This window comes from Ursus maritimus, unplaced genomic scaffold (assembly GCF_017311325.1).
Source record: "Ursus maritimus isolate PB19 unplaced genomic scaffold, ASM1731132v1 scaffold_14, whole genome shotgun sequence".
Classification (NCBI taxonomy): domain Eukaryota; kingdom Metazoa; phylum Chordata; class Mammalia; order Carnivora; family Ursidae; genus Ursus; species Ursus maritimus.
This window is the reverse complement of record NW_024423786.1, coordinates 67640105-67663465: the sequence shown is the minus strand read 5'-3', so window position 1 is coordinate 67663465 and position 23361 is coordinate 67640105. Positions and strand designations below refer to the sequence as shown.

Below are 23361 nucleotides of genomic sequence, written 5' to 3'. Positions count from 1 at the left end.
TCAGAACAAAGAGACAGTAGCAGAATGGTCAGCTTGTCCCGGATATATGCCTCAGAACTGTATGTCTATGACCCTGTGGTCCTTGCTGTAAGGCAACAAAAAAGATGAAAAGAACCCTAAACGAATTATTTACTGGTGCCTATACGAAGGCAAGAAAGCCAGAAATCTGGACTGTGTAGATAGAAATCCTGTGTTTCTAAGCGTCAGACAAAACTTCTGTAACACGGCCACGGAATCAAAAGGAATTCCCACTGCTCTACTTTTAGATCATGGTCAAACATGGTCAGCTTTCTTCTTAAAATAGTTGTTTCTATGAGATAAGTTTCACCCTTTGACTGGAAAATCCTTTACCTCGCTCGTCACCTTTCTCTTTTTCCCCACTTCTGAATTTCGTTTTCTTTTTCATGGCATAAGAGGATTTCAGGCTGAGATAGACACTGATACTGAGAATTTGAAGACTACCTCGGCCCACCCCCTACATTTTACCCGTGAGAGATTCAAGCCCTACAGAGAGTAAGTGGGATGGGTAGATGGCCCCCTGATGCTGAATGGCTCTGGGACCAGGATAGGATTTCTTCTGGTTCTTTCTACCACACTGCCTTTTGGTGATGAGGCGAGGGATCGCTCTGATCAGCAGCCTCAGAAAGGAGTGATACGAGCTTCTTATAGGACTTGGAGTCATAATAATGACCTCAAGGAAGAAGGAAACGGTGTCCAAAGGCAGGAAAATAAGGAAAAAAACAGAAAGGGTGAGTGAGTCTGGTAAAGCAGGTCGTTATTTCTGTGCAAACCGAGCACCCCCTTCCTAGAAATGGAAGGGAGGTCAACACAGGGCATTGGAAACCCACCTGATTTAAGTTCTCTACACTTGCCATGTACTGGAAAATTGGGGATAACTTGGTTATATGCACAGTGATATATTCCTGGGCAAGCCTTTCTTTTTTTTTTTTTCTTTTTGTTTTGGTAGTTGTGGCTAAAATATCCGTAACACAAAACGTACCATCTTAACCATGGTCATAATATTTGTGTCTTCTCTGTCCCTCCCACTTTACCTTTTGTGTAAAGAAGCCGTTGTTTTAATTGACAAGCTAAATCCTAGCGCTCAAACCACAGTAGCTATTACCCCGAAGTAAACAGTCCATTGTCGCGCCCCCTCTTTGCCCCGACCAGGCACCTGTCTACCCGGAGGATTCTATTTACTCGACTAAAAAAGGATTCCACGGTAAAAAACTGCTTGCTTTCAGGCCGGCCTTGCCAGCATTGAGGTCATCAGAAGCTGCCGAAACGGGATTAATGCACTGTTTTTGTTGTTCTCGTTAGTGATGTAAGCTCTGTTTTTCCTCTCCTCTTCCAAGCTCATTAGCCTCACTCCCCACTTCGCTCCCCATAATTGGCGGCTCTTCGTTGTACAAGTATTGTTTTCTTCCATGACTATTTATGGTGTCATAGGAGGCGACCGTGGACTCAGCCTGGTCACCGAGGTCTGTCGTGTGGCATTGAGCAAGTCATCTCACTTCTCTGAGCTCCCGTTGCCTCTGTGCTCTTGTGGTCCTTGAGAAGATAGCATCTGGAGGATTCAGACTGTTTCATTAACCTGTTTTGACTCCTAATATAACAGCAGAGAGCTTTGCTTATTTTTAGCAAGCCAGACCCTGTGACTGGAATGGCTTCTTTTTCTTGTAAAGTCGGTATCATTCTTGGTACCCAGCTTTTTGCCTGATGCCTTGAAACTCCCACTGGGCATCTTCCTGCCAGCTCTCTCTCTCTCTCTCTCTTTCTCTCAGATGCCCTTCAGTTAAAACAAAGTGCTTTACTTGGGAACAGGGCTGGCTCTGTGGGGGTGTGACCTGTGCGGGGCGCTTAGAAGGGCTTTGGTTCAAGGCTCTGAGGGTGCCATCTTGAAATTCTTAATAATTTTTGAACAAGGGGCTAATTTGTCATTAGTGTCTATGAATTATGAATTATGTAATCAGTCCTGCCTGGAGAATCCTTCCTAGAAAAGGCCATGTCCCTATTTGCATTTTTATTACTGAATCCAGAAACTCACTGAATTTATATTTATTATATATTTATACTTAGGAATAAAATGAGAATTGTGTTGTACTTGGGAGGAAAGTGTGGTGACCAGTCAAATTTCTCTTCTAGGAATAGGTGATTATGTTGTTCTTCACACAGATCTTCTAAAGGGAAGGGGTGAGGACCTAAAACCGGACCCTTATCTCCGGAAGAGTCCCTCGCTGGAGTCTCTGAGCAGACCCCCTTCTCTGGGCTTCGGAAACACGAGGCTGCTGAGCGCTTCCACTGGGGGCTTGAAACCACAGAGCAAACTCAGGTATCACATTTTAAACAGTGAGACATCACTGGGCCGATGACCTTGGAGTCTTCCTTCTGTTTTGTCCCCTGTGTAGTCAGTTTACTTGTACGTGTATTTGCTGAATGAAAACGACCACAGTACCTGCTTTCAACAAGGGAGGAGGGCACCGGACAGCAGGACTGTGCAAAGTGAAATAAGGGTTGTAAAAACAGAAATAGACACAGACTCTTGGGGACTTATTAGCTGGGTCAAGAAGTCTGGGAGGGGGGAGGCAGCATTTCTGCTAGGGGGCCCACAGGGGTCACTGTGAGGAGCTCTGCACAACACTCAGGGAACTGGGGGTGGTTTCGTTTGGTTAGATTAGCCTGGGGGCTTCACGAGGGCAGTGGCCCTGGCAGACACTGTATGGGCCGGGGAGGCGGATAGGTGCTCCGGATATCACCGCTGGGAAGGCAGGCTGGAGTCACCTTGTGAACGGTCTTCATTGCCAAGGTTAGTGGTTTGTACTCATTTTGGTAAAGCAGTGGGGAGCCACTAAGTTTGTGGGATTTGGATTTGGACTTCGAGTGGTGGTACTCGAAACAGTGGCATATAGGAAGGATCAGAGGGGCATTTTGAAGTCAGCACCGAAAGAGCTTGTTAGCAGTCATATTAGGGGTGGGGGAGAGAGGGGACAGAGACCGCCAGGGCAGCTCCCGCCTCTGCCACTTCCTCCCTGTTCAGTGCTCCTGCTCCCCCAGACCCCAGCAAGCCTCCTCCAGCCACTTCCCCATCCTACCCTCGCCCATTGCTTCTCCATGTGGAGTCAGTCTTCGAAAACACGGAGTGTATCCCATGCAGACCTTCTCAGAAACCTCCCGTGACTTGTCATGCACCCCTCCACCCATGTTTCCTGTCCTCTGCTCCCTCCATTCTCCAAGGCTTAGCCCCACCCAGCTCACCGGCCACTTTTATTCTCAGCCTTTGCAGCTAACACGAACATTTGCCACCGCTCACAGGATCCTGGCCTGAACCGGCTCCCTTCTGTCCTTTCACACTCCTAAGTGCTTCCCCCCAAATTCAAATGCTCCAGGAGGTGGTAGCGAGCCCCCCTCGTGGCATCGACACCCCCTTTCTCTGTTTTCCGTGTGTTTCGCTCTTTCGGGTATTTAACTCACTCTTGCGTCGTGAGTGTGCCTTTGTCCCCATTTATTTAGCTGTACTTTAGTAACGCAGTAAATCTTCATCTTGCACTTCGATCTCTGCCCCGGCCCCTCTGGGCCACGCTACCCACACAGCATTGCATCCAGTCAGTGCTTTGGAGCGGGCAGACGGATGGATATACAACACTAGCCACTTGGGGAAGTGGGGCTGCTTCACAGACATTCTCACTACCGTTATGAGTATTATAAAAGGATTTTAGGAAAGTCTGAATAAGTTCAGCTCTTGTCATGTCTTTGGGTGTAGCCGATATTTGGACCCAAATAGATGAAGTCATATCTTTCAGAGATTTAACTGAAAGCCCCAGATTATTCCTGTTTGTGAGCAGGAGATTTAAGTGATCAAAACTAGTTTTAAGGACCAGAATTAGTGCTGTCCTGAAACTGCTCTTTTCTTGATGCCAGAAATGCGTACAAAAAGGCTATGCGTATATTAATATGCAATTTTTATTATACCCTTCATGATGAAAGATTAAATTAGTGGAGATTAATGTGTTATTTTATTTTTGTACTTACGTCATTGAGACAAACAACAGGATAGAAATCACTTGTTTTGGAAGCTCTCATCCTGTTATTATTAATTTGGAGGGGGCATCATATCTAGTTAACCTTAGTTTGTCAAGAAATCTGTTCAGTTAGTGTTTTAGTCATCCATGGATACAGAAACTCTTTTCCAAACCTTCATTTTACTCTTCCCTGGTCTGTCAGACCTAGAAATTCAGTTCTAAGCAATGAAGGGTCAAACACAGGCAAAGTTGCTGTAACTTCATAGTTAACAGCGACTCTGACCACAGAAACTCATGGACTTATGTCCACGAATACGCAAGGCACAGGGGACAACAGCCACCAAATTACACGAGAAAAATTTTAATGCAAGTATGACGTTTTCTTAAAAATCTCCCTACCTTAATTCGGATTGCTGGGGTATGGAATCATCCTATGACTCCTTAAAAATATTTTAAAGCATTTTTATTAAGGGGCGCCTGGGTGGCTCAGTCGGTTAAGTGGCTGCCTTCGGCTCGGGTGGTGATCCTGGGGTCTTGGGATCAAGTCCCGTGTGAGGCTCCCTCCTCGGCGGGGAGTCTGCTTCTCCCTCTGCCCCTCCCCCCACTTGTGCTTGCTCTCTCTTTCTCTCTCTCAAATAAATAAATACAATCTTTTTAAAAAATATTTTTATTAAGTGTCAAAATGATACAAAATACTAACAAGAAAATATATGTAAGTTATAAAGAACGACAATGCAGCTGGACATCGACCTTCCAGTTAAAGGAAAAGAAAATTATTATTACCACTGAAATTTCCTGTCAGCAGCCCTCTTTGCCCCACTCCAAGGTCACCACCATCTCTGACCGTGATATGTGACGTCCTTTGCTTTTCTTTCCCAGTCTCACCGTGTATGCTTGTATCCCCAAACAATATTACGTATTACTCACATTGAAATTTTTGTACACATGGACCCGTGTTTTTTTTTATTTCAAAATTGTTCCCCGTGTTTATTCAAGTTATTGCATACATCCGTAATTCATCAGTTTTTACTGCTGCGTAGTACTCCATTGTAGGGGTACCCCACCATTCACCCATTTTCCTGATGATGTACATTTGATTGTTTCCAGCCTCTTGCTAGTATAAAAAGTGCAGCTCTGTGCGTTCTTGAATATGTGCCCTGATACATATATCTAGGGGTAAATCCTGTTTCACGGGTTTTGAATTGCACGGGTCCACTCGTGGATTTTTTCTGACAAATACAATACAGTATTATATATTTATTTTCTCTTTTTTATGATTTTATTAATAACATTTCCTTTTCTCTAGCTTCCTTTATTGTAATAATACAGTGTACAATAAATGTGACATACACACATGTGTTCATCGACTCTGTGTTATCGATAAGGCTTCCTGTCCACCAGGGGCTATTAGTAGTTAAGGTTTGGGGAGTCAAAAGTTGGACATGGATTTTCAGCTGTGTGTGGGGTCAGCACCCCTACATCCCCGTGTTGTTCAGGGGCGAACTGTACTCTTAAATTGTTGCCCGTTAACAGTTGGTGCTGCAGACACACGTCCGCTGTTTTGTCCCTGCTCTCCTGCACGCTGTTCGAACGCCGGAGAGCACAGTTCTCATGTCACGATAGTCATCGTGGAAGAAACTGGGTGGTCTTAAATCCCTTGGTAGGATGTGGATAATCTTAGCTAGTGTAAAGATGAACAGACGTCTAGAGCAAACTGAGAACGGGGCACCTAAGCTCTTGCTCTTAGAATGCTATCGTGGCTTAATTAGTAAAATCACTTCCTCTGGCTAAACAGGGGCTCCAAATTGTGTTAATGCAGCACCAGCTGAGGAGTGCCACCCCTGGAGTGTGCGAAGACCCTCTTTGGAGTCATCTTTACGGATTTGCACCTTGTATCTCCCTTCCCAGCACTCTCCATAAGCAGCCAATCTGGTGTTTCTAAATGCCCTTTCAGTCTAACTTTATATGTTGTGTAGATATAGGTGAAGCCTTGAAACTTGCGGAGTGTTTTTTTCTATAGTGTCTTTCATTAAAATGATAGTGTACTTAAGTTAAGAAAGAGCTAGATGGATGGAGCCAACAGATAGATTTTTAAAAAAACCAAAACCCAAACCATCCTCTTTCCAGACTTCTGATAGCCAAGAAGTACAATTTCATTTTTTCCATAGTGTGAGACATAATGAAATGTATCATTGATACGACTGATTTGGTTGTTTCTCTTGAGTCTCCCTGGAGAGACCTAGACTTTTGCTTTTCTAATCTAGTTGTTTACTTCTTACGTACTTGAGGGTTCTAAAAATTAGCATCTTCTCTTTACTCTGTGCTCTTCTTCCTAACCAGCGTGGAAAGAAGAGACCCGCTGGCTGCCTTGGCCCGGGAATATGGCGGCTCCAAGCGCAACGCTCTCCTGAAATGGTGCCAAAAGAAAACAGAAGGCTACGCGGTAAGTCACAGCGTCGGCCAGCCTCCAGCCTGCTGTGGGCCGCAGCGGTCCTGTGCCCGTGTCTGTCCTGTGCATGCATATGCTTGGTGTATAATTGTTGTCCTTCTGTTCTCCTAGGGAGGGCCGCCAGTGGTGGTAGGGTGTGCTGTGGTGCCCAAAGGGGTGAGTGGACCTGAAAGCCAGTCTGCGCTCCACCCAACAAACCGTGTACCTCAGAGCAGGTCTGCGTCTTCTGTGGGCAGAGCCACCTTTTTCTTTGCTCAGCGGAGCTAGGAACTCCGTAAGCAATGCCCCCAATAGGCTGCTTCAGTCCTGGGAAGACAGCTTTTGTTGAACCACCTTCCAAAGAGGGTGCCTTTCCCTAATTGACACAAAAGCCCCACTTCAGTGGCCATTCGAAAGTTTTCTGTTACTTTAGAACAGTTTGCATTTAGTTAAGCTTCAGTTTATCAGGACAGTGTTTGTCTTCTGGGAAGGTTACATGAGGAAGTCATACTTGATAGAAGTGTAAGCTTTGTTATTATGAAATATCATAAGCAGAGATAAAAATTCGTCAAATATAAATTATAGTTTCACGGATTGTTAATGAAGTGAAAACCCAGGCCATCACTACTCACATCCAGAAACAGAGCATTGCCAATTCCCCCAAACCTTCCGTGTGACTTTCTGATCCTAGCCCCTTCCCGCTCCCAAAGGCAGCTGTTGTCCTCAATTCTTTTCCTCGTGGTTTTCCACAAAAAGCAGGCATCCCTAAATGCTCTATTAGTTTTGCCTGCACTTGAACTTTACATAAATGCCATAAAAAATGGTCATATCTGCGTCCGACTTTTCTCCTCTGGTATGAGGTTATCAAGGCTTATCCAGTTTGTTCCTTCTCTTCACCCTTTGGAACCTGTTGTGTGATCACACCCGTTATTTATTTATCCCTTCCATTCTTGCTGGATGAGTTATTTCCAGTTCGGGGCCGTCGTTACGTGGTGCTGGTACATTCTTGTCAGTGTCTCTCGGAACACACGTGCCGCTCATTGTTTCTGGATCTACACCGAGAAGTGGAATTGCTGGGCCATCAGGGTGTGCCTACGTTCAGGCACAGGAGATAGTGCCAAACAGGTTTCTGAGACAGCTGTACAGTTGTACTTCCCCCCAGCAAGTGAGGAGAGAGCGATTCTCTGCATTCGCACTGACAGCACCAGTCTTGGGGTGAGTGCGTAGTGGTGTCTCATTGTGGTTGGGTGTTTGCACTTCCCTGCTGGCCGATGAGGCCGAGAACTTTTCCACATGCTGACTGGGCACCTGGAGCTTTCAGGAGCTCTTGATGTATTCTGGGTACCCATCCTTTGTCAAATAGATGCATTGCAAATATCAGCTCCCAGGGTGGCTCCAATTGGATTTTCCCTTTTTCGTTGAACAAAGTCTTTCATTTTAATGAAGTCTCCTTTATCCGTCTCTTCCCAGTGATCAGTGCTTTTTGCATCCTGTTTCAGAAATCTTTGTTCCGAGGACACAAAAATATTCTCCAGTGGTTTCTTCTGTGAGTTGCACTGTGTTTCCTTTCCCATTAACTAGCCACGCTCTTTAGAATTGCCATCTCCGGGGCACCTGGCTGGCTCAGTCAGTTAAGCGTCTGCCTTCGGCCCAGGTCATGATCCCAGGGTCCTGGGATCGAATCCTTGCTCAGCAGGGAGCCTGCTTCTCCCTCTGCCTGCAGCTTCACCTGCTTGTGCTCTCTCTCTCTGACAAATAAATAAATAAAATCTTTAAAAATAAGACAAAATAGGGGCGCCTGGGTGGCACAGCGGTTGGGCGTCTGCCTTCGGCTCAGGGCGTGATCCCGGCGTTATGGGATCGAGCCCCACATCAGGCTCCTCCGCTGGGAGCCTGCTTCTTCCTCTCCCACTCCCCGTGCTTGTGTTCCCTCTCTCGCTGGCTGTCTCTATCTCTGTTGAATAAATAAATAAAATCTTTAAAAAAATAAAAATAAAAAAAAACAAAATAAAATAAAATAGCCATCTCCAGGGCACCTGACTGGCTCAGTCAGTAGAGCATGTGACTCTTGGTCATGGGGTCATGAGTTCAAGCCCCACTCTGGATGCAGAGATTACTAAAGTAAATAAGTGAGTAAGTAAGTAGTCAGATAAATAAATAAATAAATAAATAAATAAATAAATAAATAAATATTAAATAGTAAAAATAAAAATTGCCATCTCCTCCCTTCTCCCCACTCAGGCCTCGCTTTCCCATACGTTTACCCCACTTTTCTAAAAATTCTGAGGGTTTCGGCAACCCAACACTCCCTCCCCAACCTTAAGCTTTGAGGGGGGCAAGGACAAAGAAAGAAAGAACAGAGCAAGAGAACAAGGCCTCGGCCAAGAGCCAGCCCAGATACTTAAGCGGCAGCAGGGCCAGGATTGTCTCTGTAATAGCAGGAGTCAAGGGTCTTAAAATCAGATTCTACCCAAGAATTGAAGTATTTTGTGTCTTTGACATTACCTTTTTTCCCCCCGTTTTCTGCTAAAAAAAAAAATTAGCTGTGTTAGTGGCCAGTAAGGGAGACTCCCAGAGTACGAGCTGTGTTTCCGACGCATTGTTTTCTCCTTTGGCCGCTCTGTGCGCGGTCTGCTTCAGCTCACTCAGGGGGTAGAAAGCACCCCGTAAAGGCAGGCCACCCCAACAGCGGCATCGCTCGGCAGGTCAGCCACGCTGCCGAGGAAATGGAAAAGCTTAAGGAGTTGGGGAGAGAAAGCTGATCCCGGGAGGCTTTAGGGTAAGGGAAGTAGGAGCGGTCACAGAAGACTGATGCTCAGGCCAGGAACAAGGTCTTGGCCGTGGCTGAGCCGCTCGCAGTCACGGACACTTGACCGCGCTGTCATTTCCCCACCTTACAGAAGTGGATCGAGGGAAGTGCCAAATGGACACAAAAAGACAATTAAAATCTCCAGAAGGAATTATCCCTTTGGCATGTTGTGTTATTATAATTAGATTGCAGGGAGAGATTACACAGTCAGCTTTTTCCCACCATAAGAGCGAGAATTCTATTTCCTGCTGTAGTGATTTTTTTGTTTTGTTTTGTTTTGCGAACATCTTGAACGAGTTTTCAAAGCATTTTACGCCTGATGAAACCCAAAACTCATTCTGCCTGAAGAGTATTTTTCACTCATTGTTAAATCTCTGTAAATTTAGAGGCAAACATAAATCATATGTGTCTGATGTATTTACTCCTCACAAGATATCCTCTGTCTAGACCTGTTTGTCTGAGACGCCTCTTAAGCCTTCTAAAGCTTGTTCTCTCCAACTCAGGAAGCCAAAAATAAGTTGTACAAAACTCAGACAGCTCAGTTAAAAAACAAAACAAAACAAAACAAAGCCATATGCATTTTCACTTGAAAGACATTTCTTTTTAGTCCACCGAAGTAGAACATGAGAGGTTCTGTCAAAACTCGCCCTGTGTTAATCCAGTGAATTTTTACGGAGGGGCCTATTTGGTGCCACGTTATATTGCAGGATCTGGGAAATCAGCAGCGAAAAAAACAGGCAGAATCTCTGCTCTCGTGAGCTTCCATCTTCACGGGGACTGATGATCCGAATTAAAAAGTAAAATCTGAGTGTACCGCGGAGAAAAGTCGGGGTAGGAGGCCTAGGAGTGCCAGGTGTGTGGACACCAGTGTCATACGAAGGTCGGGCAGGTGACATTTGAGCTGTGGCTCACCTTCCCCGAGGACGGGGAAGACTTGGCATCTTTTATCCCACGCCAAGTACTAGGCTTGGAAGGTCGGAATGAGGACATCATCACTTTAACAACTGCGTCAGTTAGAGTTTAAGTAACACGGGGTGGCCGCTCTGAGAAGTTCGAGCTGTGGGTCAGACCCTCTGCGGAGCCCCAGGTTCAGCTTTGGGTGTCTTGCGGTGACCCCAGGACTGAGATCCGGGGGAGGAACACGAACACGCACTCAGTCCAGAGTGAGGCCCGCACTGAGCTGGAAGTGGTTCTCAGCAAAGAGGAGACCTTTCTAGACATTCTGCTCAACTTAAAATTGCCTTGGATTTTTTTCTCAGGCTTCCAGGAAGGCCTTGCAAATTACTCTCAGTGCAAGGGCTGCCTGTTAACTGTATCCCGAGCCGAGGTTAGATCGGACCCATGGAACCCTACCTCTCCCTTTTGTAATCTGCCTTTAATTCCTTCTTTGGGGTTACAACTGAAATTTACATCTCTCATGTAATTACCAGAAAGGGTTCTCAAGGGGCCAGAAGACAAGACGGTGGATGTGATAGGCAGGGTTCTAAGAACGACCCCAAGCAACCCTCACCCTTAAATAATCTCCTCCCTACGTATGGGACAAGGGAGATGATCTGGGTAGACCTAACACTTGAACGCTTTAAAAGCCGGAGTTTCCTCGGAAGCATCATAAGGACTCAGTACACCATGGGTGGGCTTGAAGGTGAAGGGGGCCCATCGGGAGCTGGAGAGGTCCCTGGCTGATAGCCAGCAAGGAAACCAGGACTTTCTAGCAATAAGGTGTCAGAGTGCTGAGGTCCTACCAACAGCCAGAAAACACCATGGGGGGCAGTACCCCGCAGTTGTGAAGTCAACCAGTTTTCTCCAGCCCGAGAAAACTCTGCTTTAAATAAAGCCTCAGGACGCCTGGGTGGCTCAGTCGGTGAAGCGTCTGCCTTTGGCTCAGGTCACGATCTCAGGGTCCTGGGATCGAGCCCCGCATCGATCAGCCCATGCTGAGCAGGGAGCCTGATTCTCTGTCTGCCTTCCGCTGCCCTTGTTTGTGCTTTCTCTCTCTCTAATAAATATAATCCTTTAAAAAAATGTTTTTAATAAATAAACAAAGCCTCCTATGATGAGGTGAGGCCCACCCAGAGAATCTCTCTGTTTTAGGGCCAGTTCATTAGCAAGCTTAATTCCGTCTGTCAAATCCTTTTGCCACATGACATAACATGATCAAGGGAGAAACACCAGGGAGTAGAGAGCATGGGGGTGTCTGAGAATGCTGCTGCCCAGGGATCATTCTCAAAGCTGCCTGCACATCAGAATGACTTAGAGGTCACAAGTCCAGCGTGATGCAGCTTGAAATCAGGTGTCAGCTGAGCGATCTGAGGAATTACAGTCTCCCAAGCAGGGATCCTGGGCCTCAGGTCATTCTGATGTGCAGGCAGCCTTGAGAACCTCAGATCTAAGAGTCTCACCTCCGCCAAAGAAAACCCTTTCAGTTCTGGATCTCAACTTGCCAAAAGCCTGTGTGTTGTAAAAAATTAGAAGCACCAACGGACGTGAACCACGAGAACACTTAATGTCCTGAAGAAGACGTCACAGGTTGATCATCTAGGAAAAGTAAATAATCTGACCCTGAGGAAGAAACTATGGGATTCTCTCTGTGACCTTGTGATCCCAGCCACTCCACTCTTAGTTTTCTGTTGCTGTGATTTAGTACAAATTGAGTGGCTGAAACGACATTTATTATTAGCTCACTGCTCTGTGGGTCAGAAGTCCTGGTGAGCTCAGCTGGGCTCTTCCCTGGAGGCCCTGGGCCAGAACCAGCTTCCCGAAGCTTAAAGTTCACTCGGGGTGTTGGCAGAGCTCATCCTTTTAAATTTGCCCTGTGACCTTGACCTAATCACCAGTGTTGGCCATGGTGACCAGGGCACAACGGGGCCCTGGGAACACAGCCAAGGTGCCACCTGCAGACGTCTGGGGTGGCTGTGCCTCGTCATGCTTCTTGGGAGGGACGAGGACTCTGCAGAGATTTATAGCTGAATTCCACCCACTCACCAGAGTGCGTCCCAGGCCGGGTCCCTCAGCGAAGGGAGGGCAGAAGGCCAAGCACACTGACCATCCTTGGCCTTGCTGAGGTCAGAGGCTGCAGGGCAGGGAGAAAAATGACAGAGGACACTGCAGCGCCGAACCGGTTGACTTCACAACTGCGGGGCGCTGCCCCCCAGAGTGTTTTCTGGGTATTGGGAGGACCTTGGCACTCCCAACGCCTTAGTGCTAGAAAGTTCCCGTTGGCGCACAGACGCCATGGAGAACAAGCTTTCATAGGTGGATTTGGATTTGCTAGAGGCACTGCTATTTCAGACTCTATAAGGCTAGACCAAATGAGTCAGAAGTTTCCTGACAAACGAGAAAAATCCACACCACACGTACGTAAGAGAGAGACTGAGAGCAGTGGGTATTTATCTCAAGTCTCTCGAGGTCATTTCTTGCTTAAGTGAACCTCCGTTTTCTGATAACATATTCTGTATGTTGGTAAGTATCTGGTAACCTCTCTCATAATCTTTGTTGCCAGGGTATGCTTCATAGGGAAAGGCTGAATCCCTGAGAGATTAAGCCAGAAGCTTTGGGTGAACAGTTGAAAAGCCCACGAGCTCCTTACTCCTTCTCAGGAAACTGAACAAAATAACATTTCTGACAGTAACAGAAGCTCCATGGGTTTAAACTCAGATAAGACCTTTGCCCTTTCGGGTGTTTTTCTTCACGATGCTTCTGTAGTCACCGGTGTATAAATATCCTAGTCATCTCTTCCTTATCTTTACTAAGATAATTTAAGTAAGGCAATTTAGTAAGAAACTTCAGTTGTCAACAGCACTGTTTTTTCCCCAGATCATCCATCACCGTAGCATTGTGATTCCCATTTTATCTTTTAATTTTAACCAAGGCTGGATCCAAGTTTGAGGGGCTTCTCATTTTACTTCACCAGCACTGAGACTGGAGGAGTGAGGTACCAAGAAGCACGGATGGGACCTGGCTGTGGCCTCGGGGACTGCGGTCGTTAAGAACTAGATTCTGCTGTCCCCTTAGGAGTGGTGTCACGTCAGGCTGAGGCCACCAGCTCAGGAGAGGGCTCCCAGCAGGGAGAACGTCGTGGGGACACCTCCGACGATGACCCGAGACAGTTAAGTGAACATTGATCATGGGATGATCAGACTAGTTTTAGCCCAAGGTTGGGGTGTGCGGGTCACCAAACTGATTTTATAAAAACACGCATCTACTCAGCAAATATAGACTGAACACCTGCTGGATACTGTGCTCAGCAGCCAGGTCCAGACAGACAGCAAAGGGGGCCAAACGACAAAGAAAGAAAAGAGAAGGGCCGGGGGCACAGGCCCAAGGACCTCGTGGAGCAGGACAGTGCAGGGTGACCGGGGGCAGCCTAGATTGGGAAGGCCTGTCCGAGAAAGATGTGCACCTTCAGCCCAGAACGACAGGAAGAGCCAGCCCCGTGGAGCTGAGGTGGAAGGAGTCCCAGGCAGAGGGAACAGTGAGCGCAAGAGGTTGGGGCAGAAAGCAGCCTGCTGTGTTAGCGCGAGGGAATGCAGGCGTGGGCGGCTGGGCGTGACGGTGGGCAAGGTACATGGTGGGTCGGGACCAGACTGGAGAGTGGATCGTGGGTTCATTCCCGGTGGAAATGGGGCTCGAGGCTTCTGGGCGGGAGTTCAAGCACAAAACGAGGCATGGCGGCTTGGCCTTTGCCGCACCCCAGAGGAGAGTGGCTGGTGACACCGGAAGTCATGCACACCTTTGCCCTGGGTGTTCCCTTGCGTTCCTCCCTGGTCTCTAGCGCAGTAGTGATCCTCTCGTCTTCCCAGAGGTTTGAATATCTTCCCTTCAAGGCAGGCTCTAACAGCCTTCATGGCTGCAGGGCCTTGAGCTCAGTATGGTGAAGGCCATGTAAATTTATTTATTTATTTATTTATTTATTTATTTATTTAATTTTTTTAAAGGATTTTATTTATTTATTTGACAGAGGCAGCCAGTGAGAGAGGGAACACAAGCAGGGGGAGTGGGAGAGGAAGAAGCAGACTCCTAGCAGAAGAGCCTGATGTGGGGCTCGATCCCAGAATGCTGGGATCACGCCCTGAGCCGAAGGCAGATGCTTAACGACTGCACCACCCAGGCGCCCCCCATGTAAATATATTTTTAAGCACTAACAGGCATGATAGTTATAAAGAGCCCAAATATTTGTTTTCTTTCTTTTTTTTTAGAGCAAGCAAGCAGGGGGGAGGGGCAGAGTGAAAGAGAATCTTTTATTTATTTTTTTAAGTTTTTATTCATTTATTTTTGCAAGAGAGAGACAGCATGAGCAGGGGGAGGGGCAGAGGGAGAAGCAGACTCCCCACTGAGCAGGGAGCCTGATGTGGGGCTCGATCCCAGGACCCCAAGATCATGACCTAAACCGAAGGCAGCTGCTTAACTGACTGAGCCACCCAGGTGCTCCAAATAGCCAAAAAGTATTAATTTGTTATTTTAATAATTAAATAATTATTAATTTAATAATTAATTTATATTATAAAATAATAATTAATTTAATAATAATTTAAAGTTATTTAAAAATTTTTAAGCGAAGCATTCAGTCTCACTTGTAGTTAAAGAAATACAAATAAAAGAAGGAGATGTCATTTCTTTGCTTACCGTCTCAGAAGATTTTTCTTAAGTGATGAGCTGGGCAAAATGAGAATCCTGTTCTACCATTGGTGGGAGTGTAGTTGAATCCCACCTTTTGGGAGGGAAATGTAGCTTTCGTATCAGGAATCTCAAAGTCAATATGCCCTTTAACACAGAAATTATGTTTCTAGGTATTTATTTCAAGGATATAATTATGGATGCCTGCGAAGCAAGTTTATTATAGTTTTATTTATTTAAAATCATTTTGCAAAAACTGAAAGTGATACAAATTTCCAAGAAGAGACAAATTTTAAAAATTATGATATAGTGTGTGGAATATTATAAAGCCTTTAAAAATCATGCTTTGGGCAAATGTATTTAAAGGTGCTGGGAAAAATGTGCACATTAAGTAAAAAATCAGATTCTAAAACAGTCTACATAGTATCCAATTCTATAAAAAGAAATTTATAAAAATGTTATACAAATGTTAGCAGTGATTATCTCTGGCTAAATACTGAAATTTTATTCATGCTTTTCTGTAGTTCGTTTTCTACAATGAGCATGTAAATTTTTAACAAAAAAATTATTTTTAAAATGGCATCTTTAAAAAAAAAGATTTTATGTATTTATTTGAGAGAGCGAGCGAGCAGGAGCAGGGGTGAGGGGGAGAGGGAGAAGCAAACTCCCTCCTGAGCAGGGAGCCCCATGCAGGGCTCGATCCCAGGATTCCGAGATCGTGACCTGAGCGGAAGGCAGACGCTTAACCAACTGAGCCACTCGGGCGTCCCTAAAATTGCATCTTTTTAAAGAAAGAAGCCAGATGCAAAAAATCACATATTTTATGATTCTACATATATGAATTGTCCAGAGTATGCAAATTCATAGCGTCAGAAAGCAAATTAGTGGTTGCCAGGGGCTGGGGGTATGGGAATCAGCAGTGACCCGGCATGGGCTTCCTTTTGGGACTGATGAAAATGTTCTGGGTTTGGATAGTGGTAGTAGTTGCACAACCTTGTGAATCAACTAAAAGCTACTGGATTGTACATTTCAAAAAGTTAACTCTATGGTGTGTGAATTATATCTCAGTGAAGCTATTATTTGGGGGTTTTTAAATTTTATTTATTTATTTATTTGCCAGCGAGAGAGGGAACACAAGCAGGGGGAGTGGGAGAGAAAGAAACAGGCTCCCTGTGGAAGAGCCTGTTGCGGGGCTCGATCCCAGGACCCTGGGATCACACCCTGAGCTGAAGGCAGACGCTTAATGACTGAGCCACCCAGGCGCCCCTATTATTTGTTTTTTAAAACAGCAGTAGGAAGAGCTTACATAGGGCATCAGGAAGATGACAGGTAAGGGGTGGGTAGGGGTAGGTAGGAAATTGGAATTTAAATTTTAAAGTCTTAGCAATAGAACTTTAAAAAACGTAGCTGTGTAACTACCTTGTATATTAAAAACTAATTGAAATAAAACAGTAAAACAGAGAGATGCACAAGGTACTCTAATTTTTATTTAGTTGGGCGGTGGGATTCACAGGTATTCACTTTATTGTTATGATTCATAACCCAGATATATTCTTTGCATCAAACATATATCATGACAGGGGTACCTGGGTGGCACAGTCAGTTAAGTGTCTGCCTTTGGCTCAGGTCATGATCTCAGGGTCCTGGGATCGAGCCCCAAATCGGCCTCCCTGCTCAGTGGGGAGTCTGCTTCTACCTTCCTCTGCCTCTTGCCTGGCTTGTGCACGCTCTTGCTCTCTCTCTCCCCATCTCTCGCTCTCTCTCAAACAAATAAATAAAATATTTTTTAAAGAAGGAAAGGAAGAAAGGAAGGAAAGGAAAGGGGAATGGAAAAGGAAAAAAAAAGAAAGATGGCACTTTTCCAAGTGATGTCCTTTCCAACGTCCTTTCCCTGAGTTTCACCTGCTATAACTCAGAATTTTCTCTTGGCCTGGCCCCATCTTACTTTTTAAAGACAGTAAAGTGAACACTTGGTATTCTCAAAGCTTTTGCCATTTGATATAGTAATAATGTAGGTCTCATCCTGTAACAGGAGATTTAAGCCTCAACTCAGATCAGTGTTCAGCCAACGATGGCCCGGGGCCCAAATCGAGCCCACTACATGTTCTTATAAATAAAGTTTTATTGGAACACAGGTGCAGCCATCCCTAAACATTTTGCCTGTAGCTCTCTTGTGCTACAACTGCAGGGATGAGTCATTACAGTAGAGCCTTTTTGGCTGTATGACCTACAAACCAAAATTATTTACCGTGTGGCCCTTTCCAGAAAAAGTTGGCGGACCCCTCCATGAGATACAGATGTACACAAGTATCTTCTGTTATTCAAATCGTATGTGGTTCTTGGATTTCAGAGAGCAAGACGCAAGTGTTAGCGAGTGAGAGGCTGACCTCAAAACCTGAGTCTGTGCGGTTTCCAAATTCGTGTTGCAAGACCTGGGCTAGCGAGGGATAGCTGTGGTATCAGGGAGGCACAGACAAACCTCTTTGAGCCTGTTTTGAGCCCATGAGCTGGGAGCTATGTATTCTTCTCTGTGAGAGGAAAAAAGCGATCTTTGTGTTGTCCAAAACAAATCTTATTTTGCATCTGGAAAGAACACCCACATCGCGGGCAACTTCTGTTTTTCTGTCTCTGAGTTCCCACAGACAAGTATGAGCATATGCTCGTCCAGTAGCTAGCGGCCTGTGGAATACCAGGCCCTGCGGAGCTCTGTTTGTTGTTTTCTTTTTTGAGACAGGTCTCTGGAGGGCCACATGCACAATTCAAAGAACGTACAATGCTTTGATTTATTTATTGTCATCAAAGTGGTTCTTTTCCTGACTTTGTTATATATTATATAGATTCTCAGGGGAAGATGAATGTCATCACTGGCCTCAGATCTTATGAGGCCTTTTTTCACGCAGCGTCTCTGCGGCTGCGTGTGAGACACGATGGTTTGCGAAGACGTTTTGGGTTTTTTTCGTTTTGTTTTTTTAAAGATTTTATTTACTTATTTGACAGAGAGAGACAGCCAGCAGAGAGGGAACACAAGCAGGGGGAGTGGGAGAGGAAGAAGCAGGCTCCTAGCGGAGGAGCCCGATGTGGGGCTCGATCCCATAACGCCGGGATCACGCCCTGAGCCGAAGGCAGACGCTTAACCGCTGTGCCACCCAGCGCCCCAAAGCTTCCATCCCTTAAACAATGTACAGGAGTGCCCGTTTCCTCCTGCCTGGTCCACTATCAGGTATAGATACTCCCATCATCTTTCCCAATCCAAGAGGAGAAAATGGCGTCCCTTTTAATTTTTCATTACGGATACAAGTTGAGCACCTTTCATCAGTTTGTTAGCGACTTATGTATGAAATGAAATCTATCTTCTGTTAAATACTAGCACAATTGCTTTGTTTGCTTTTGTATTCACATCTTTTTTTTTCACCTCAAAGTATATAAGAGCCCTTTTTGTTGTATTTTTATCAAACTTACACGTGCCCATAATGGAAGATCTAAGTCTTAGCTGCTGTAACAGAACACCACAAACTTGGGGGTTTACACAACTAATACTTCACAGGGCTCTGGAAGTGATAATGGGGGGGGTTACTCCCTGAGCTCTTACTGAAAGGACACTAATCTCATCGGTGTCTTATCTAAAGCCAATCACCTCCCAAAGGCCCCACCTCCAAATACCATAACCCGGGGGTTGGGGCTTCAACATACAACTTTGTGGGGGGGACACAGTTCGGTCCATAGCAATCTGTAGGAGCCCCGGAGAGTTCTATTCTCTTAGGGTGGGTTCTTTCATTTCACTGATCTGATGATTCTTTGCAGTTTACCTCCACATCGCTAAATAGCGTGCCTATGCTGCTGTTTCTTGTTTTCTTTTTTTTAATTTTATTTTATTTTATTATTTTTTTAATAATGATTTTTTATTATGTTATGTTAGTCACCATACAGTGTACCCTTAGTTTTTGATGTAGGGTTTCTTGTTTTCTATTTTAGATTTTGTACCTTGATCTCCTACTATGAAAGATGAGTGTTTATCTCTTTTTCACCCCTCCTTTCTTGTCTTCCCATTCTCCCCATGTAGTTGTGCATATTTGGAACTTATATTTAGAGGATATAAATGTTATTCATAGATAAGCCACGTAATAGTACATAAATTATTTTTTTCTTTTCTGTACAACCTTTGTTTTTCTCATAATTATCTTTTTGTTCTGTTGTTTACTTTAGTTTTTTTATGTAATAATCACTAATATATTCCAAACGCTTATGAAATATCTGCTTATGTCATACAAGTCAAAGATTCCACTAGGTTCACCTTGAGGGAATCCCCTGGAGACGTCTGACCTCCTCCAACATGGTTTATCGTCCTTGCCTGGTGCACAGCTCTCAAACTGGGGTCTCTCTTCACCATTCTACCTTTGCTTCTCTCTTTTTTAGAGAGAGGGAGCACACGTGTGTGTGTGTGTGTGTGTGTGTGTGTGTGTCTGTGTGTGTGTGTGTGCCCGCCCTTGAGCGGTTGCGGAGGGGCAGAGGGAGAGAGAGAGTCTTAAGTAGGATCCATGCCCAGTGTGAAGCCCAGTGAGGGGCTCCATCTTGTGACCCTGAGATCACGACCTGAGCTGAAATCAAGAGTCACATGCTTAACTGACTGAGCCACCCAGGTGTCCCTCTCTTTTTTTTAATCTTCTGTGTCCTGGGCCCTGGCCCTATTCCTTTCTTTTTCCTGCCTTCCTTGTTTTGGTTCCTCCATTGTCTCTTTGAGCAAGGGTTCCTGGAAGGTAAAATTTTATGACCTTGCAAAAAAAATTTTTTTATGACCTTTATCTTTATTTGACTCTGACACATGATAGTTCAATTGGGTATAAAATTTTAGGTTATAAAATTTTGTTCATAATTTTGTAGGCATTGCTCCATTGTCTTCTGGTTTCCAGTGTTGCAGTGAGAACAAATAATTCCAAAACTTCTTTATGAGACCTTTTTTTTTCCCCTCTCCAAAAGCTTGTAGGAGCTTCCAGTTGTCCTCAGCCTTCTAATATTTCAGGGTGATGTGCCTTGATGTGGGTCTTTCTTTCTTTTTTTTCTATCATTCTGGGTACTCCTTGTACTCTTTTGGTAAGATAACTCCTGTTCCTATTTTCTTGAATTATTTTTTTGCAAATTTCCTCCTTTCTGTTTTCTTTTTCTGGTACTCCTCCTAGCCTGGCCTCCTAATTATCATCTCTTTTCACCTTTCTTCCATCTCTTTGTTTCACAGTTTACTGAGAGACTTCCTTAGTGTTCTAACATCTCTTAAATGTTTCATTTCTGCTATCATATTTTTTCACCTCATTCATCTTTTAAAATCTTTAACTGTGGTAAAATATGCATAAAATAAAATTTATCATCTTAACCATTTTTAAGTGCCCAGTTCAGTATTTGGTATATTCACACTGTTGTGCGGTCAATCTCAAATCTTCCCAAACTGAAACTGGACACATTAAACAGTAACTCCCCATCCCCTCTCCCCAGCACCGGCAGCCCGCCTTCTTTCTATCTCTGTGGTTTTGATGTCTCTAGATAGTCCCATAGAAGTGGAAGCATGCGGTATTTGTCCTTTTGTGACTGGCTTATTTCACCCAGAAGAATGTCCTCCAGGTTCATTCATGTGGTACGTGTGTCAGGAATCTCCTTCCTTTCTAAGGCTGAATAATACTCCATTGAATCTATCCGCAGTCCTATTTGTACATTCAAGGAGTTCTTTTTCGGACCCTGTGTTTTTTATAGCATTTCTGGTTTTGTTTCATAGATGGGATATCTTCTGTTAATTTTGCCCAGAACGATAGGTGGCTTTTATCCCTAAATCTTCTCCCTGCCTAAGTTCTTTCCTCCAGGTTTCTTTGTTTTGTTATTGCTTGATCTCTGTCTGTGCGCTAGAGACTTTATCGGAAAAGTCCTGGTCCTTGAGTAGTGGTTGCTCTCATATAAGTGTGGGACCCTCCAAAGCTGACTGGTGGCTCCTGGCTCGCTTGTGAGGCTTGTGACTGTGGTCTTCACTGTAGAGTGCTGTGCCTGTGCCACGTCCCTGATGGACTCCTGGTGTCTGTGTCTTCGCATCTGTCCTGTTGGGCTGCTCAGATTCCCCAGAGAAGGACCTTCCGGTCTTCTGGCTGAGGGCACCATCCTGGTAGCCAGGGTTTGGGGGAGCAGAGAAGAGCACGGGTGCCTGGGAGGGTCTGTTGACCACCTGGGTACCCTGCAGAGTCCCCTTGGTTCCCCTGTTTTCAGGGCATCACTCGTGCCTCACCATGAAATGTCATTTTTATATTGTGTTAACCTTAAAAATAAGATAGTCATTTTACCAGAAAAAAAAATGGGTTTATTCAGGAATAACAAAGGATTGCAATTTGGGATAAGCAAGCTATGGCAAAACCATAGACAAGTCCAAAACAAACAAACAAACAAGAGAAGAACATTATTTTATGGAGAAGAAGGGGGAAGATGGGAGGAGTTGTTTTCAACAAAAGTCTATTGGAGAAAGAGCAAGAGTTCAGGGTGACCACAGTTTCTTTCTCATTGTCCGAGTTGCAGGGATAGTCGGTTTCTTATAGGAGATACTGTGTCCATCCTGTAACGGGTCTCTCCTGTCCAGGATTCTTCTGAGGTCTGTAATTGACAACTTTTCCTGCAGTTGACCTTGAGTGGTAGGCTCCCGCTCCATCCTCCCCTTCTGTCTCTCCTACTCCATCTCAGTGAGAGTTCCCTTTATTAATTTTCACAATCGTTTGCTGATAAATGCTCTCTTAACTAAAGGAAGCTTGCTTTTGTTTTGTGTTTACTGAGAATTTGTTTTTAAATCTAGAAGTAAGAATTATGCCCAATACCCACCCTGTCCAGAGACGCCATTTTACTCCCTAGGCTTCAGTTGACTTGAATGGCCTTGTAGATGGATCTAAGCCAGTCCGGTTTTTAACCACCTTTCTTCTTACCTCCTGAAGTGCCTTGCACCATCTATTTTCTGAGCCTTTGGGAAATTTTGCACTAAAATCAGGTTGGATCTTTGCTCTTCCCATTGCTGGCTTGGGATTTAGTTTTGTTAGGTCCGTTATGTTAGTTACTTCTGGTCTGTTTGCTTATCAGATGCCAGAACTTTATTTCTTTTCCTCTTTCCTTTTTTGCTCATCAGTTAACACCTTTGGGGGAAAAAAGCAATCTCTTTTTTCTGTGGTCTTGCGGGACTTCAGGAGGAAATGAAAGTAAGTCCATGTGTTCGATCTGCTTTACCTTGAAGTCGCAGAGCTCTTTATACATTAAAATATCAGCCTTTATCCGTCACCAGGGTTCCAGATCATCCTTTTTTAAAATATTTAAATCTTTCTTTTTTTGCAGTTTGTGTTTATTGTACTATATGTAGAACTATAACTTTTTTCCTGAGTGGATAGCCATTTGTTTATCATTTACTTAGCACTCTGTTCGAGTACCTGGTAGACCCAGGTGTAAACAGGAGCTTAGGAGATGTCTGACGTTCTAGTCTTCCACTGACTCATCTGGTTCTTCACCACACACTGCTCGTGTGCAGGAAAATGAGAAAGTTCCGTCCACTGTGCTGTACCACAGGAGGGGCTCCTGTTAGCTGTCATTGTCACAGATGACAATTTTTCCATCTCAACGTTTCTCGTTATTTGATTTTATTTGTCGATTTTCTAGAGTTGTTGAGGCAAACTGTTGCAAATAATTCTTATTTTTTTCCTTCTTTCCAATACGTATACCTCTTGTACTTTTTTTTTTTATTACATTCATGAAAATCCGGAAAATGTTGAATACTACCATTGATGTTGGCTATTCTTGTCTTATTTTCCATTCACAGTAGTATCGTACCTTTAAATATATTTTTGTTTTGTTTCCTAGTAAATACTCTCTCAGTTAAAGGAAGCTTAGCTCTGTTCCGAGTTTACTGAGATTTTTTCTTTTTAATCTGGAAATAGATAAGAATTATATCAAATTCCTTTCTGGCATTTGTTGAGTAATACATAAGGTGTTTTCTCTTTCAACCCATTTATGTAATTGACATAAATGTGTATTACATTATGTAACAGATTTCCTCATGGGAGCAAAATCCCAACTTGGTCTAGTACATATATTATTCCTGGGGGAACATCGCTGCTTAATTATGGTCATTATTTAATATGAAGTATATTTAATTTATTTATTTATTTGTTTTTGTTTTTATAGTTTTTTTTAATTTAAATTCAATTTAGTTAACATGTACTGTATCATTAGTTTCAGGGGTAGAATTTAGTGATTCACCAGTTGCATATAATACCCAGCTGAAGCATTTTTTTTTTTTTAAGATTTTATTTATTTATCTGACAGAGATAGAGACAGCCAGCGAGAGAGGGAACACAAGCAGGGGGAGTGGGAGAGGAAGAAGCAGGCTCATAGCAGAAGAGCCTGATGTGGGGCTCGATCCCATAACGCCGGGATCACGCCCTGAGCCGAAGGCAGACGCTTAACCGCTGTGCCACCCAGGCGCCCCAGCA

At 44.4% G+C, this 23361-nt stretch overlaps 1 protein-coding gene across 3 annotated transcripts in view; it reads left to right on the top strand.

The window, feature by feature from the left end:
- Positions 1-23361, top strand: part of SPECC1 (sperm antigen with calponin homology and coiled-coil domains 1) — a 262628-nt gene that overhangs the window by 194932 nt on the left and 44335 nt on the right. Inside the window, exons 13-15 of one of the 3 annotated variants that reach the window (XM_040630107.1) lie at positions 2176-2332; positions 6360-6462; positions 6580-6624. In XM_040630107.1, coding sequence (XP_040486041.1) covers positions 2176-2332; positions 6360-6462; positions 6580-6624 — 305 coding nt within the window. Of the gene's footprint in view, positions 1-2145; positions 2333-6359; positions 6463-6579; positions 6625-23361 lie in introns of all 3 variants that reach the window. The other 2 variants (XM_040630108.1, XM_040630110.1) reach the window with 2 other exon arrangements.